This window comes from Squalius cephalus (genome assembly GCF_949319135.1).
Source record: "Squalius cephalus genome assembly, chromosome: 24".
Lineage (NCBI taxonomy): Eukaryota > Metazoa > Chordata > Actinopteri > Cypriniformes > Leuciscidae > Squalius > Squalius cephalus.
The window spans coordinates 10806521-10825288 of record NC_137145.1 but is presented as its reverse complement, the minus strand read 5'-3'; the positions used below and the strand labels follow the sequence as shown (position 1 = coordinate 10825288).

General features: G+C 35.9%; 1 protein-coding gene across 2 annotated transcripts in view; it reads left to right on the top strand.

The window, feature by feature from the left end:
- The window catches only part of rxfp2a (relaxin family peptide receptor 2a), a 43996-nt gene that overhangs the window by 5936 nt on the left and 19292 nt on the right, over window positions 1-18768 (top strand). The window contains exons 2-8 of one of the 2 annotated variants that reach the window (XM_079861413.1): window positions 7903-8049; window positions 8339-8416; window positions 9816-9921; window positions 10907-10978; window positions 16169-16240; window positions 17022-17093; window positions 17738-17809. In XM_079861413.1, the coding sequence (XP_079717539.1) occupies window positions 7903-8049; window positions 8339-8416; window positions 9816-9921; window positions 10907-10978; window positions 16169-16240; window positions 17022-17093; window positions 17738-17809 (619 nt within the window). The remainder of the gene's footprint in view (window positions 1-7902; window positions 8050-8338; window positions 8417-9815; window positions 9922-10906; window positions 10979-16168; window positions 16241-17021; window positions 17094-17737; window positions 17810-18768) is intronic. The other variant, XM_079861414.1, reaches the window with a different exon arrangement.

Genomic DNA, 18768 nt, shown 5'->3' with positions numbered 1-18768 from the left:
TCTCTGCAACACAACACATTCCACCAAAGAAAACAATATTTCAATAAAGCTTTTCAGAAGTCACTTTTGTCTGTACTTGACTTGTTCTGCAACATATTAGAATCAATCACAATACATTGACCTGCTACAGTGTTTTCACATGTTTTCACATCATCATAAACATGAATTCGATTTTCACACTGCCACATAAATGAATCTCGCATTTGGCTTCACACTAACCTGTTTTACATGCAAGTCGCCACTTTGGCTCTAGTTCACACATACATGCATGAACCTTGGGATATATATATATCTCTTGGGATCGAGTCATAAATTGTCATCTACACCAAAGATGAGTTTGAACTTGTCTGGGGAACCTATAGAACAGGTAGATAAAGTAAAATTACTGGGCACAATAATAGATAGTCAGCTGTCATGGGCAGAACATATTGATATCATAGTGAAGAAGATGGGTTATGGTATCTCTATGGTGAGGAAATGTCTTTCTTATGTCCCTACACACATCCTGGGACAGGTGGCTAAATCTTTCATTTTATGTCATCTGGATTATTGTGCCCTTGTATGGTCATAAAGGTCAACTAAAGAAATTACAAACCGCTCAAAACAGAGGTGCCAGGTTAGTATTACATTGTCCCATCAGAACAAACACTATCAGTATGCACCGTCGACTCTCATGGTTAACGGTGGAGAACAGGCTGGTTTTCAATACAACTACATTTTTCAGAAACACTGTCTTTTCTTCTCAACCCGTTTTCTTATACAACTGAATTGTTAGGTGTGATCAGGTTCATTCTCATTTGACTAGGTCAGCTGATAATGGCCAGATGATGATGCCCCAAATCAAATGCTTTAAAGAGAACAGTTATTTATCGTGCCATCAATCATTGGAATAATTGCCCACTGAATATACAAAAAAACGAAGTCTCTTTCAAGTACGATCTAAGAATGCACTATTTAAAATTGTGAGTAGGGAATGGACATATTTACTGTATGAATGTAATAATGAATGTAATGCTGTAATAATTTATTCTGAATAATTTCTGATGATGTTTATAATGATATCTACAATGTTTTACCCAGGAAGACTAGCTCGTCTCACTTTGGTGACAGCTAATGGGGATACTTTTAACAATAAACATGCGCCACCATTTTGGCTCGAGATAACTCCAGAAGCAAATGTACATTTAACTCGCTTAAACTTTATCATCCAATTACAATCAACATCCAAAACACTTTAGAAACATTCCTAAACTCTTTTCACATGAGTATTTTCTCTCATTTCACTTCAAATTCACATATTTGTCACTCGTGTGTAATCCGATATATGACTCATTACTACTGCATGCGTATTAATAAAACTAACAGTCTTTCTCAGTAACCCATCAAAATCAACATTTACATGTTTGAAACAGTGTTTAACATCAGTTTCGACCAGTTTTTGAATCGTTTTTGCTCACCTGCAGAGTAATAAAAGACACGCCGTGAGACAGGAGTACTGGCTGCAAGCTCCGGTAAAGTTTAATTTACAGGAGACAATAAAAACATTTTCTTTACCCACAACAAAGGTAACAATGAATTTAACCATCAATAAACAGATGCTGAAGGCACATTTATGAACAATACAATTTTTTTTAAAGGGGTGTCCTTTTTTTCCTCTTTTATTTATATATATATATATATATATATATATATATATATATATATATATATATATATATATATATATATATATATATATACACACACACACACATTTTCCAACCTACAACATAAACAACATAAACATAGACAAATTGAGAGAGTTGTTTTGAGACAAATGAGCACCTGCCACCATGGACTGAAACCCAGTCTCTTTCACTGTATCTGCAGTGTCATGGGGCTGTCCTGTATTGTACTTAAATTTTCACTTAGTCTATATGTCCCATGTACCCCTTTCCCACACATTTCTGGTATGTAGTTTTTTTTCTGCCTAGGCTTTGAATTGAGTGTTGAAGATGCACAGCATGCATTTCAGCTATTGTAGCTATGGGCAGTGAAAAAAGATGTAGAATTACTACTGGTTGGCAGTATCTTATTGTCATCCAGTATGGTTGCCTGGCAACATTGCCTTAAAAGTCCTTTTGCCACTGTCATGGGAGTAAGCCTCTTTCCAGATGTTCGAGGCTTAGTTAGCGCCCCAATGTTAAATGTGAGCCCTACAGAGAGCTACACACCTCAATTGCATGAAACAAAAAACTAAATGCAAATCTAAAACATTTCCACAGTTTAGAGAGCACTGTTCTGCTCTGTAGTGCCAATTGTTACACTTGGTTTCCTTATCTGTGTCATCATGCTCTCTTCTTCTCTTATGCTTTCTCATAAGTAAGTGTTCTTTTGAATTTGTTGCTGTAGCATTATCTTTTGTGCATATCCTCTATTAGCATAAATTACTAATGTGTTTTTCTAAGGCTGTCAACTGAATTAAAAACATTTTCAAGCTAATTTCTTGAATGCTGATTCAATAAATTAGTTGCATATGTCAATATTTATAAAGTCTCCAACAATAATTCCATGACATTACATTAATGTGGTTCATACAGGACCACTTTTGCAAGTTACTTGAGTTTATTAAACACAATTTATCTTTGGCGATATGGTTCCTTAATGGCCCCTTAATGGTTCCTTTCTTGCTCCATGATTAATGGCATACAGAGCTTAAGCATTAACCCCCCATAGAACCATCAGCTTGAGTGATATACACATGAGTAAGACTCTTTAGTAATGTCTTTAAAGCAAAACAGTGTTAACGTGTAGACATGGCATACTGTACATGACATACATGTCTATACTGTACCTTGGCTATGAGGATGAATGTCTCTCAGCAATGATGTCCGTGACAGCTAGGACTTGAAAGCCTTGGTAATCTGAAACAAAAGAAGACGACAGCTAGAGGGTGCACAGTAATATGCTTGATGCTTGTGGCGGGAGGGTTGTGAGCAGTTTGAGCATGCTTACCGAGCAGTAATGACACTTGTATATATCCTCCCGGTCTAATAGGAGAATGGTAGGGGCATCATTTCCAGTTTCCTCAGTGGAGGATTCACTGGTCTGAATACATGATAATATAAACAGGAATTTGGAATAATGCAGTTATTTAGAGCACTATTTTGTTTACAGAAATATAAATTGGTGCTAATATGCAGTATGTTTACAATCGTTTGCGGCTCTTCCTCAGGAAAATTGTTAACTTGGAATATTTAGCTCCCTCTTAACCAACAACATGTCTCAATCTCCAGGGAGATGTAAAATGTGCATCTGGGTTTTACAGAACAAATGATTACATTTCCAGACTGAGAATGTGTGTTTTTCCATGTAGCATAAAAGAGACTCCTGAAATAAAGATCCATACCACAAACTTAGAAGTCCAGTCGATGAAATGTGTCAGAAACATGAAGTTGGCCCCTGTTGTTTCTTTCTCTATTCAATACACCTTTTAAAGGTTTTATTTGTTCCCATGATTTGAAGGATCAGGTTTTCTTTTGCTTGAATCCCAACTCCAAACATATCCTGAGACGCCATAAAAGACGACATATTTGGATGACTGCTAATGAGATCATAAAAAACAGATTTGCTGGCTTTGTTGGGCCGTCTACTACGGTTACTGGGATCACAGCCGCTTTGTTGTGTACAGGAGAGAGAGATAAATGAGGTGACATATTTGTGGCACAGCTCAATCCCTTGACTCTCATCAGGCAAAGGGACAGGTCATTATTAGTTCATTATGTCATTTTTTCATTGTCATTTTTACAAAAATAATACAAAAACAATCAAAAAAATTTGAGCCATCGATAAAGGTAACAATAAATCTGGCCCCTATTTTTTTTTTTTTTTAATCAACTGCTAACACAATTTAAATTTCACAGATCTTAAAGGTGGGGTAAGCGATATTTGAAAACCTTTTAAAAGTTGGTCGGAAAGACAACCAGACACAACAACAAACGTGTAGCCAATCATTATTAGGGCGCATATGATGGTGGAGGAGAGAGAACGAGCAAGATTGAGATTTGAGAGAAAGAGAAAAGCTCATAAGAATATCACTGGGAAAAGGAGGGTTATGATCAGGAAAGAGCTTTAGGACCCCCATAATATTAGAAAAGTTTTCCAGCCCTGGAGAGCTAAGCGGGAAGGCCTGAAAACAGATGCGGAGGTTGCTTTAATTAGTGGAATATGTGAGTAACACTGGTTTTGAGTGTCATTATTTGTCTGGAGCTGCTGTGCTGTTGACAACTAACAACAAACTCTTTGTATTTACTCTTGTGTATGTATGTTCATTTTTTGTGCTTTCTTGTCGTTTGTTTATCATCTGCGATTTATTTTCGAGACCGACTCGGAGCAGGGCGGTTAGGATTGGAGGGTGAGCTTTGGAGGCGGAGCAATGAAGAGAGGGGTTCAAATATAAACACTGTTCAGCAATGACTTTGAGAAAAAACATACTACACCTTTAAAAACAATAAAACAACGAAATCTGGTCAACAGCAAAAGTTCCACCCAAAATCTTGCAATGTGCAGTTGTTCACATATGTGGTCACAAACTTCTTCATTTTCAGGTTTGAAGCAAAATGATTTTATTAGCCATATCTCTCTTAGCATTCTCAAAATCTGTGTCCTAAAACGCACAAAACAACAGTAAAACAGTTCAGTCATTTTAATTGCACCAACAAATGCAAATGTAACATCACTTAGGAATACATTTAGTAAAAGCAAAGATTCTGAGAATTCTATATCCATATGTGATTATTGTATTGTCTAGTGATTTTATTGGGGGTATTATTTATTGTAACCGTTCAAAAGAATGCCTGAGAACACCTACTATATACTCCTTCATTCATAGTCTTCATTAAGATGCACAGAAAGTGCTCTGAGAATGCAAGCTCTAGTTGAGATGGTATTGTTCTGTAGAAGAAATTAAGAAGAGACAAAATTACAAATCACCATGCTAAAGTGGAAATTTATTCACAAGCATCATAAACAGATCACAAATCTGGACAATGACAGCCATTAGTTTACAATTGTTTCGTCCTGCAACTAATTTTCTCTGGTAGATGCTGGGCAGTTTGCTTGTGTAACTGTCCAGTTTTGACATAATAAATGTCTGAATCAGTGGGATGGTGATGATTTGAATGAACTCAGCAGCAATGTAGAGATTTAAGAGACACAACACAACACTAAAGATAGCTTTTTTTATTTATTTTTATTACATTAAGCGTTAATCAATGACATGTGAAGACAAAACAGCATTGTTTTTGTGCACTCCATGTTTAAAAACTGCAGGGAAAATTGGAATAAGTGGATGGGAAATTATTACTGCGACCAAAAAGGCAATTCGCTAAACTATAGTACTTCAACAATTGCAATCTAGCTGACACTGTTATTTTGCAGTCTTTACATGCTTGTCTTGAGATAGAAACGCAAGTTTAGTCAGTTATAACTGACTAAAATGGAAAAATACTAAAGAAAGAAAACTTAACCTGTATGCAACAGATTAGTATAGCCACAATAAATTGCTAACTTAAAATAATAAAACTCTGTGGACACATACATTATTTTTCCTAGGTAGTTTTTATCAGGATGGTAAGGAATGTTAATAAAATATTCATACCTGACTGAGTCACCCGCATCTTCTCCACAACGTGGCTCTTCTGTCTTTTGTTGCTCAGTGTAAGCAGCTATGGTGAGTGCAAAGGTCCAGGCTATATTGTTTTATTAATTTGTGTGTTTCACTCAGCTATGTTAAGTTGACTGAACAAACACTTTTTAAGCAAAGCTGACAATACAAATTTTTTTGTTGAAAATACTCAGTTAACTTAAGTTCATGTAGTTACATGAGTTTTTTAAGTGAACGAGGATGGTTTGAGTGAAACTAACAACAAAGTTCATTAGGCGTAATGGTTTTTATACTGTACAAACTGTATATCCCCCTACACTAAACCCTAGTCCTAAACCCATCCATCAAAGAACATATTTTAAATTTTAGATTTTCAAAAAAGATCATTCTATATGTTTTGTAAGCTTGTTTCCCGGGTCCCCATAACTTAGGGAAAACCTTTTTCTTGGTCACAGACTTCACTCAGAGACAGGCAGTAAAAAAGAATGATTCTACTAAAATTAGGAAAACAAACTAACAAAAGATAATACTTATATTTTGACTGGATGTGATGTCTCTCTTCCTCTGCGTTTTGCATTCAGAGCTTAACAATAAGGACAGTATACTTGATCTTTGATCTTGTAAATTTTTTTTTTTTTTTTTTTTTTAATCCTCTGCAAACCTTCTGAGACATTTGGTCTGCAAAATGTGCTTATTAACTTTTTTAACTTGTCAGCTACCATTATTTAATTATCTGGCTAACGTAAATGAGGATTTCAGTTATTATTGCAAATTGTCTTAGTAAAGAAAGTGTAACATATGATTTGAAAATATATGTGTGGAAAAGATGTAATAAATAATAATTTTAAAATAGTTAAAATGAATATTACATGTACAAATATACATTTAAAATTAGAATCATAAAATTCTAATGAAGTCTGAATACTGGCCCAATCAGGCTGGTGGACAGAAAGGTTTCTACTGAGCCCTGGCGGCTGGTGTTATTACTTCAAAACACCTCTAAAACAACACTATAAAAATATTGTTCCATGAGGAGTTGTTTTTCATTACCAGCACTCTGGCTCCTGTGGCATAATAGGCTACTCTTCATGACTTGAGGTTGCTTGATGAAGACTTTTTATTTACAGTATATGCTTGAAGCTTATTTCTTTTATTAATTTATGTGTGGAATCCTGTGCTCTAAGCATTTTTATACAGTTTTCTAAATGAAAAAAAGTGGGCAGACAGGAGCAGCAAGCTTCTGGTTCAAGAAAAGAACCCAGTTATTTTAAACTTTTTTATTATCAAAGTGAATATCAATACACTCAATACACTATAAGAGTGGCTGCATATGAAAACGGTATGCTATGGAATACAACGTTTCAGTATAGTGATCAGTTTTATGCAGAAGCTGTATAAGACTAACAAGCTATACATATCACTGGTTGTTGTATAAACCAATAATATATTTAAAAAAAAAAGCTGAATTAGCTGAATATACCTATCATTTTTCATTTCAGCTAGTTAAATCATATTATTCACTAATGCCCAATGTGACATACGGACAGTGTGACAAATAGCCTCAAACAGAACAACGTATTTCTTGTATACGAGGCTGTTAGAAACAAGGCCATGTTTCATTATGATAAAACTCCATGTTGGGAGCCACCCACCCTCACAATTTATTACAAATCCACTTTGTGATGAGTGTTAGTGAGAGCCAATAAGAAAAAAACACAAACAGAAATTTATTATGCAAAATTAAGCTGTCAGAGAGTTATTTTTTTATTGCGAAAAAGCCTTCGTGCAGAACTTTTCGTTTGTATATTCTGGCCTGACACCTCTCTATGCAATGTCATATGGAAAGAAGAATAATTGCGTGCCATAGGGAACCCCGTCTTCGTAAAGTTATATTTTCCGATTACAAAATACAGCATTGTCGTCATGCACTGTGTGTGAGTGCTTTTCACGTCATTGTGTTTACTGCAGCATCTGTTGCCGTAATCGTGCATTGTTAGGATGGTAAAATAAATATGCAAAAGATACACTCTTCATATCTTTTGTCAAACTCAATCGAACTCTGCTGTGTTTTGGTGCACAATCATCCGCATTGGCTTGTGCTTTCCATCTACCACAGCTGGAGGGCTTCTAGTCATCTACTTTACCCTGATGGAAGCTCAAAGCACTGCGGTGATTTAAAGAGCTTTTCACCGGTGGTTGTCCTTTTTGTACTTTTATAACTTTTCCTTCTCTTCCTCCTTCTGCACTCTTGCCGCCAGCAGCATCCATGATGGCTAACAGGGCGGTGACAGAAGGTTGCCCTCTTGGCCAGTTCCCTTGTGGGAACATGAGTGTGTGTTTGCCCCAGGTCCTTCAGTGTAATGGCCACAGAGACTGCAAAAACGGAGCAGATGAGGAACACTGCGGTGAGGCCACATATATTTGTCTTTTTCACTTTAATGCTGTTCTCAGTTCTAAAGCATTTCATCCATTTAAAATAGGCTTAAAATGTAAGGTTCAGACTTACAACTGGGACAAAATTTTATGTTAACACTTTAAAATTCATTAGGAGCTGATGTTTATTCAATATTGATGTTATCAGTTTTTCTGCAGACATTCTGACATCTTTCTTAGGTCATTTCTTTCTTTAAATTGTCATTTTTATCTTTTTTACAGTGAATTTCTCATACAAAGACTTGCTTTTACTTTTTGCAGGGGACAACAGCGGATGGGCGGATATTTTTGATCGCACCATAAAAAAGGCAGAGCCACAGGACCTTCCTAATGACTGCTGTATGTGTCCCGGTCTTGATCTGATTTCCTCTGGAAAAGATAGGAATACATTGATAAGCATAAATGATGTTATCTTGAGGCTCATCCAAAAAAATTTGTCCAAAACTCAACTGCAATTTTTATGTGAGGGCCAGACTCAGATTTTCTGACAGAAAATCAGAGAGTCAGACAGTCTTTTTTTTTTCTTTGTCCAGAGTTTATTTCATGAATTTACAACCTTCAATAGCCTACTGGTTGCCTTTAAAGCCAGCAGTGCTATAGGTTTCATTTTACTGTAATGCGTCATAAATCTGCATGAGTTTTACGATCTTGTAGAAGCATCTGGTTGGAAATTTATTTGCTTTCAAAGTTTGTTGGCCTTGAAATTTTTGTAGTTACCAGGAGCCTTGTAATGACCTGAAAAATGGGGGAACGTTATAAACTTATGAATATGGAATGGATCATGAATATTAATTTGGTGACACTCGCCGTAATCGTCCCAGAACAGATTTGCTGAAAGGCAGGTAAGTGGGCATGGACCATGGTAAAACTATTACTTACTGCTTCTGCGTTTGCTGACAGTTCTGGTTAGCAGATGTTTGGTCTTAAGGTTGTCATTTATCCTTACTATTTCATAAGTTAGTGGCTATGTTTATGCAACTGGCACCTACTTGAGTTGCGTTTGTTGTCACTATGTCCAAGAGAAGGTGTTTTTTCCACCCTGGCACATGTAGTGTTTGCGAAGGTGGTTCGGGTTGATCAGCTTGTTCTTCTTGCTGGAGAGAACTCAGGCTTGAACTGATTTGGCAAAACTGATGGTACAGTTTGCGTAGTTACAGTTATGTTCACAGTGCCTCAGGAAGCCTTTGGAGCTGATTCTCGCCGATAATGAATTTCAAACCTGAACCAAACATATTTTTATTCAAAGATCAACAGTCTGTCATTAGTCTTTAGTCTACCACAAAAAAAACAACATTAAAATCATGAACTCAAATGTCATTGTGAAAAACAAAACAAAACAATGACTGTTGTAACAGTGCGTAAATCATACCTTTCAGGGTGAAAACAGGTGCTACAACAATGTAAATTATAATAAAATAATTATTTAAACATTAAATGATGTAACCATATTCTAGTAGACCCCATTAACAAAAAATGGTAATTTTTAAAAGAGGGCGAGGGGACAGAGAGAGAGATCAATGACTAGAAATATAGGACAAAAGGGATAAAAACTATTTTCTCAGTGTAGGCCTAATTTGAACAAAAAATGCATTAATGCAAATCATCAAATACTGTATGATTGTTTATGCGTTCCTGATAGTAGAACTTAGAATTTAACAATAGTAAGCAAACTTTTTTATGTACTAGATTTACTTTAATAACTGAGTTTATTATGTTTGTTTATGTTGATCTTTTACAGTTCTGAAGCAGTACCCAGAGAGATGTGATTGCATTAAGACAGAGGTGGAATGTGTGGACAAGAACCTGCATGCTGTACCTGTCTTCTCCTCCAATGTGACTTGGTTGTAAGTACATCAAACTGGGAGCCAACTGCAGAGCTTTACTTCTCTGCTTCCACTAGAGGTTATTAATCTGTAGCTGGAGTCTGGAGAAGAGGGGTACAGATCTGACATCAGTGAGACATAGAGCTTTAAAGCACTGAATTATAAAGCTTGACGAGATAAAGAGCTTCTTTGCACTGAACAATTACCAAAAGAAATAAAAATGATGTACACTGCCTGAAAGGTGGGGTTTTGTTTTGTTTGGTTATTATGTTTCAGTTGTTCTACATTAATTCTAGTTGTGCTTTTGATACTTTTATTGTGATCTGGACATTGAAGATATTGAGATATACAGGGTGGAAGAGGTATTTAAAGATAATTTATGGTTTTTGGAATAAGGATTCTGGGGATGTTCTTGGAAAATTAAGGAATGTTAGATAATGAATATCAGTGGTCACTTAAGTTGTATCCAATAATTTATCCACATTGTTTCGTCTTTGTGGAATGAAAAGACTCCTTAAAGGGAGAATTTATTCGAAAAATGACAATTCTGTTCATGATTTACTTTCAAATTACCCTCATATCTTTCGAAACATGTGCAATTTTTTTTCTGTGCACACCAAAGGAGACACTTAAAATGTCCATTTCAGCATTCTGTGTTATCTCTATTTGTGTTACTATGAGTTGGGTTTGCTCTGTTTTCTGTTCCCGCTCTTGATTTGTCTTCTTGGGTACGAATTGATTCGCTTACACCTGATGTTGATTTCTTTGATTAGCTTGGTCTGTTTTTTGTTCAGTTCTTTGTCTGTTCTCATCAGTGTATGGGTTTTGCCAGTGTGCTTAGTTTCTTTGTGTTTAAATAAATTGGACCATTGCACTTGAATCCAGCTTTTATTTCATCCTCGTTTCTGCAACCCAACTGTGACAGTCCACTGGAACTAACTATGCCTGTGAATGTTCTGATAGTAATGCGGTGTTGTTTGTAATTCAATGCTTTATAATTGTACAGGTCTCTGAAGAACAATAGGATTAGGATTTTGGATGATCACATCTTCTCTAAATATACACAACTGCAGAGACTGTGAGTATAAAAATGCACATTGCCATTGCATTTGCTTAAAGTCTTCAGCCAGTGTCTTCTGAGTCATTCTACAGTTTTACTTTTCCTGTGTATCGCCTGTTCCTGTTGATGCCTAAGTTTATGGATGCTGTTAAATTTCTAATATCGGATGAACCAAAATATCTCAGCCCTGAGAACTTTAGGTCATGCCTCAAAACCTGGTTCTCTGAGGGAGATGAGTGTAATATCTCACCGATCTGCAGGCCATCGATAAAACACTTTAAAAGTATTTTAGGCCGTCGGCCAGTGCAGCAAGAAAGCCTTCCTCCTGTCTACATAATCTACTGCTCAGGCCTAAATCTTCATTCATAATTCAGATTGTTCTGAGCTGATGAGCAATACCATTATACTGGTGGAGTTCTCCATATGAGAACATTTTAAAGTCAGAGAAAATTAAATTTTATTAAAGAGAAAATTTAAAGTCCAGTCATCAGAGACAGTTTCAGTTGAAATGTAATTGGTTTAATGGGCTGCTATATCTCGACTGGAAAGTCACTAACAAGTTTCAAATGGATGTTAATGGTGTGTTAAGCTGATTTAATCCTACTGCTTTTTATTGGCTGTAGTGAACATGCACTGTCTATTTCGTCTTGTTTTTGAGATGTTTATGATTTATCTTGTCTTGTAGTACACTTCACCATGAGAATTATGCATTTGTTATTCTTTGTGAGAAAAAATGCACTGTGTGAGATATGCACCCATCAATGTGGTTGTTTTCACTTTATTTTTTCTTAACATGAATGATTAGTTGATGACGAGATGGGCAGTTTTTGTGGGCAGTTAGGGTTCTGATTAATTGTGCCCAATCAGAAATAAAGAGAAGAGACACCACTGGCTATAGACTATGCCTAGAACTGAGAACAGTCTTTATATCCACCCTATCTAACAGTTGTAATGGGCTTGTAGAGGGCATCAACAGAATATAGGGCTTAATTCTTTTGCCCCTGCTGAGGCGAGTCCCATAGTGAGATCTAAGATGTCAAGCGAGTGAAAATGAATTGAGTACTGTCTCTGCCAGACAGTAAAATAAATGGTTAAATAAATAATTTTGATCTCTGCCAGGCAGAAGAACTCAGTTAATTTTTGGTACAGTCTATCAATTCAGTATCTTTTGTCTGGTAGTACTGTGTCGATGAAATGCTTTGTTTTGGCATATCTTGAAACACATAATTCCAAAGCACATTAATGTGTGTGCAGAACTTCATAACTTTGTTAGGAAAATCCTGTTTTTTCACTTGATATTGAAAAATTATGATTCATAAATATCTGACAGATGACAGACCAAAGATACAATGCGTAAAATAATAAACAGCTGAATAGACTTATTTTAAACTATTTAGCAGAGGTTCAACACCAGGTATGACTCACACTTTTATGACTTGCAGTTTAACTTGCACATCATATTTTTGAGTGATGATGGAAAAAAACTGACATTCACATGTGGTGATGAGGATAAAATACTCCTAAAGCCACAGACTAATACATTTTTTTAAAGGCAATAAAACTAAAAGAACAGTGAAGGGCTGTTGGGACCGTCTGTGGAATGTTAAGCACTTTATTTGACAGGTCCTCTGTGTTCAGCATTTTACAGCAGTTTTGGCCTATTGGTCTTAATATCTTATATATATTTTAGGGTTTTGTGATCCAATCAATATTATGATGCATGTGCAAATTCAAGGGATTTATAGGGCCAGATTTAGGGCCGCAGATTTAGTAAACAGGACAAATTAGCAAGAGACTACAATCTCATAAAAGCTCTGATGGGAGTGGAAAGTTCTTTGGGTGATCTAGTGGCAAAATGCAAATTAAAGAACACAGACCCAGGCAGCTCATTTCCAGTATGATCAATGCAATCTACCAAGAGCAACGCAACTATCACTGCCATGACAAGCACAAAATGGGTTAAGACATGGTTTTTGGGCATTAAATAATGGCACAAAAATACCAGAAAACTTACTATCACAAACCTTTGTAAACCATGTTGCATGATTGATTTAAAATCTCTCAACCCATACATTTTACGTCTGAAAGGAAAACTCCTACAAATTCATATGCAATAAGGTCAGCCACAAAAATAACTGTCCAGTGCAATTTTTTTCGCTGCATGTCTGACAGCTTTTAATGCCAAAAGAGGGTTTGCGCTGGCGCAAGCTGTTGGCCCTTAATGTCTAAAATTCATTACGTTCCACTAACCTATGAAACCCCTAAATTGTCCAGATACTTTTGTTTTAATATCGTGAGCTCAGAGAAAGCTCAGTCTTTCTCAGTTATGCGCGCAGTTCTTCCTAGCATGTCCGTGAATGCTTTAATGCTTCTCACCACTAAATTCCCTTTTGAATTTGAGAGCGTGTGGTGATGGCTGATAATGTTTGCAGGTAAGAGCTTCAGAGCTCTGCAACTCTCACGGGGTCAACATGTTGCTCACAGTTTGGAGGAATCTTCTGAATTGAGATCATGCTTTTGATCTCATTACTTGAATTACACATTCATTTTTAAGCTCTTCTGCACCCTCGAAAAGTGCCAGATGAGATTATCATCATTCTTCCAAATTTAAATAATAGGATTTGGAAGAGAGGCTATTTTTATATTCAAAATCTTGGAGCTTTTATTCAAACCTATTTATATATATCTATTTATATATATGAACTATAAATTCTGTTTAAAATAAAGGCAGTTGTAGTTCTCTCCAGATACAAATCAGTTCCGTCAAGACTGGCATAACTTCAGTTGAAAATTTCATGGCAACTTTTGCCGTCACTGCAATTTTTTTTTTTTTAAAGATTTATTTTTGGAGTTTTGCCTACTACAGTACAGTGTAGAGAGAAAATGCAGCAAATATTTATGGTATGAGTGAATCTGGTAGCAAAAAATGGAAATGAATTGCCAATTAAAATTAGTTATGCATTTAGTTTACTGACAGCCAATGTCTTTGTTGCAAACTGTACTCTTATTCTTTGAATCCAATGCCATGGAGTTTAAAAAATAAATACAAATATTTCCTCCTAAGGCCCACTCATGATGTTAGTCCAATAATAATTCTTATAATGTTTGCACCAAAAATCATCAAATCCATCATTCCCTCCTTTGTTGAGGCTGATATTTGATTATCTGAAATGTATCTGGTTGCTTTATTAAATATATTTAAAATGACAAGATCGAAGAGACTTGACATCATATTCATATGTATTTCAAGAGTTAAAAATCAGAAATTGGCATTAAAACACAACAACTTTAAAGACTCTTAAAAATGTAAAATTTCTGGCTCATGGACCCAACAGAAATGAATTTTAAACTTAGAAACTACAACATGTCTTGCTCACTCTAGCCCTAAGTAGAGATAATTTACCCTCCAACCAAAAAAATCTTATTTTCAGATTTCAGATTATTTTCAAGATCACCAAAAATCACCTCAATAAACCAATAAAACCAATAACGTGGGTATGGTGCTGATTGCCAAAGATGGTTTGTGTCTCTTTTCTCAAATTTATTATCAGATTATGGTCCATCCCTGTAAGTAAATAGGTAAAGATACATGTAAATGCTGCTTGCTTTCTGTCTCACAAATGTAGGCATACACAATTATTATTAGTGACTTTCACTTAATGTTCTAGTACTTTGTGGCCTTGTTTTCCTTCAAAAAAAGAGCATGACGAAAGGTAAGTTATGACAGGTTAATAATTTAATAGTCTCAGTCCACCCACTGTTGTAACACTGTAAATGAGGCTTGTACAAATGATGTATTAAGTACTTTATATTGGCTGCTATAGTTGTAACAGTAGTCCACTGAAGGTGAGTGTACTGAACCCAAGTGCAGTTTATATAACATGAACAAAATTAACAAAAACCTGACTTGATTCTTGAAATAAACATGAACATAACAAACTCACCTACAGCCGTAACAGGGAATAAAACAAAAGACAATGGGAACATGAGGTCTATTTATGCACATATACTAACGACTAAACAAGGGACACCTGTGAACAATTAAACAATAAACCAATGAGAACATAACTATGGAAGCTTGTTTCCGCCACAAAATAAAACATTTTAAAAGATAATTGCGACTTTTTATCTCACAATTGCGAGTTTACATCTCGCAATTCTGACTTTATTTCTCAGAATTGCGAGATATAAAGTCAGAATTGCATGAAATAAAGTCGCAATTGCGTGTTATAAAGTCAGAATTGCGAGATATAAACTCGCAATTGCGTGTTATAAAGTCAGAATTCTGACTTTTTTTCTCGCAATTGCGACTTTATATCATGCAATTCTGACTTTATAACACATAATTGCGAGTTTATATCTCGCAATTCTGACATCTTTTCTCAGAATTGTGAGATATAAACTCACAATTGTGAGATACAAAGTCCAATTCTAAGGAAAAAAAGACGGACTTTTTTTTTTTTTTTACCTCAGAATAGTTTGTATCTCACGCAATTGCGACTTTATATCATGCAATTCTGACTTTATAACTCGCAATTGCGACTTTATTTCTCAGAATTGCGACTTTATATCTCCCAATTGCGACTTTATTTCTCAGAATTGTGACTTTATATCTCGCAATTGCGACTTTATTTCTCAAAATTGCGACTTTATATCTCGCAATTGCGACTTTATTTCTCAAAATTGCGACTTTATATCTCGCAATTGCGACTTTATATCTCGCAATTGTGACTTTATTTATCAGAATTGCGACTTTATTTCTCACAATTCTGACTTCATATCTCGCAATTCTGAGAAAAAAAGTCAGAATTGTGAGATAAAAAGACGCAATTATTATTATTTATTTATTATTCAGTGGCGGAAACAAGCTTCCACACATAACACATAGACAAGGGAAGCATGTGGCAAGATTACATTACAGAATAAGGGAATCACAAGACAGGAACATGAAATAGGGCTAAGGCAAACTACAAAATAAAAGTGAACCAAAAACAAACGCGGCAATAGTGAACAGCATGAGAAGTATATTATAAGTAATGCAAACGCAAAGTTATGGTTAAAATTTGCATAAAGCAACTATTTTGATTTAAAAGACTTCAGCTGAATATCTAGCCATTTATGGTGTCAGACGTCCAAATTAACACAGCTGAATAATAGTATCCATAAACATTTTCAGCACTTATTTGTTCTGACTTTCTTTTCGAACAGGTTTCTTCAGAACAACACAATTCAGATGGTCTCAAGCCATGCCTTCAGTGGACTATTCACTCTAGAAAAATTGTGAGTACTCTTCTTACCCTTCACTTAAGATTCCCTTTTTAAAAAGATTATGAATAATATTTCTGTTAAAAAAATTTTTCTGCAATTTCATTCTTTAACTTTTATAAGCAACTGTTCCTTCATTAAAAGCCAGTAAGAGATTGTATGGTCATGGAAGAGGTGTTCAGACCTGGAGATAATAAAATTACATCTCCGGTCGAATATTGAACAGTGTGTGCCCTTTCACAAACAAAATTGCATCATGTGTTCAATGAAGCAGAGCACAATGGCTTCTTTGGGCTGTAGATCTTTTTGTATGTGGCCAGGTGGGTGCAGGCTATTTTTTAAGGTGGTTTCAACAAAGTTTTTGCGACTAGCATAAAGTAATTGTCTTTCTTTCACAGCAGCTCTGAGATCTCCTTGCTCCCATAAACAGCAGGATGAGGACAAACCTAATCCTGGGAAGATGATGATGTAATGTCATTAGGGAAAGTCAGTCTAGTGGGTCTGGATGATAAATGACATTATCAATTTTTCTTAAGGAGTTTTGTAGGAATTATGATCTTTTACCTTTTCTTTACTGTTCTAATCTTCCATAGTTAATTTGAAGCTCAGCGTGTGTGTGAGGCAGACATTAGTTTTGCAGCGCTCGTATTCATTTGGATTCTTTATAGGGCCATGTATTTTTTTTATATCCGTAAATCGATCGTTTGGACAAATTAATTCCTAACCTTGACAGCGAATGGAGCTTTTTTATCAATTTCAAGTCTGTGTCCCTAATTAAACATTGTCTTTTATGCAGGTTTCTGAGCCAAAACCACATAACCTATTTAGGCCCGGGTGTATTCAGAGATCTGCACAAATTAAACTGGCTGTGAGTATGCATCACAACACATTTAATGAATTGCAAAAGATCAAGAAGAAACCATTTTCACTTTTGTATCAAATATCAATCACAAAATGTAATATTGATTTCCATTTATCATTGTTATATTTCTATTTTACTTTATATATTTTTATATGTATTTCTTTGTTTTATGTTTATATTTTAGTTTACGTTTAATTTTTAATAACTAATTTTCTTGTAATTCTTTGGCTTTACACACTTCATAGACATTTCATACCATATTTTGCAATATTTGTTTTTATTTTGTGTACTTTGATTTTCTTTTCTCATTTCAATTTCCGGCGAGGCACTGTCTCCTTAAAAATAAATACTTAATTAAATTTGGCATAATAGCTCTGAGTTAGTAGAATATGGCTCTGAATAGGATTTAACAAAAATAAGCTGAGAATGACTTGGGTGGCTTGTTGGCACAGTCAGCAGCACACACACTGACAAGAACAAGCACAGTCACTGACAAAAGATGTGCCATTAAGATATTTCTTTCTATCATGCAAAAAACAAACAAAACAAAAAACACGCACAAGGTAAAATATGGCGTCATAACAATGTATTCCTGTGGTAAACATTTCGTAAAAGACACTTCCGTTCTTGTATTATTCTTTTTTCCTCAGAGTCTTGGATCACAATCCACTTAAAAGCATCACCCGTGATGCGTTCATCGGTTTGAGGTCGCTGACATTTCTGTAAGTATCTTGCTGTTTAAAAATATTTCATGGTGTTTCTCAAGTGTGGCATTTAGTTTAATCAGCTTGTCCTTGTTATCTCTCTAAGGCCTGTTCACACCGGATATTCGCCGACGTTTAACGCCTCGTGACTAAACAAAGGGCGCCAATGTGAGTGTGCACACCGACGCGAAAAACGCCACGCGTAAAAGCATCATTTAAAAAAAAACGCCTCGGGTTCGTTTTTTTGGTTTGACGCGCTGCGTCAAAAACTGTCCGACCAATGAGATTGGCGCTTTTGCTCACATGTCTGGAGCTTCTAAAGTTACAGTAAAACACAACTTGGGGGCGCTCAAACACAAAACGGTCTTGCCGAGCACACATACGTAACGGCGAAGAAGATATACGCCAAGTAGCGTCTACACTGCTGGGAAGAAATAAGACGAGGAAGATGCAAGGCAATATGAATGTAGAGCTGCTGCTCTCGTTGGTGTCGGAACATAAAGAACTATATGACAAACGTGACAGCGACTACAAAAATCTTGATAAAAGAGAACTGTTATGGAGTGGTATTGCACCTTGTGTACCCATAGATATCATATAATAAAGGCATGTGTGTTTTACATTAAGCGCCATCTAATGTCAGGGAATGAATTTGCATGTTCATGGGCCCTACACACCGGGACGAATATCGGCGCGCGTTATTCGCCAGCGTTTTTCAACGCGTTTTTTGTGTTCACACCCAAGCGATTTTCGCTGACGATGAGCCGAGTGAACATGCAAATTCATTCCCTGACATTAGATGGCGCTTAATGTAAAACAGAAACCACTCCATAACAGTTCTCTTTTATCAAGATTTTTGTAGTCGCTGTCGCGTTTGTCATGTAGTTCTTTATGTTCAGACACCAACGAGACCAGCAGCTCTACAATCATCTTGCCTTGCATCTTCCTCGTCTTATTTCTTCCTGGCAGTGTAGACC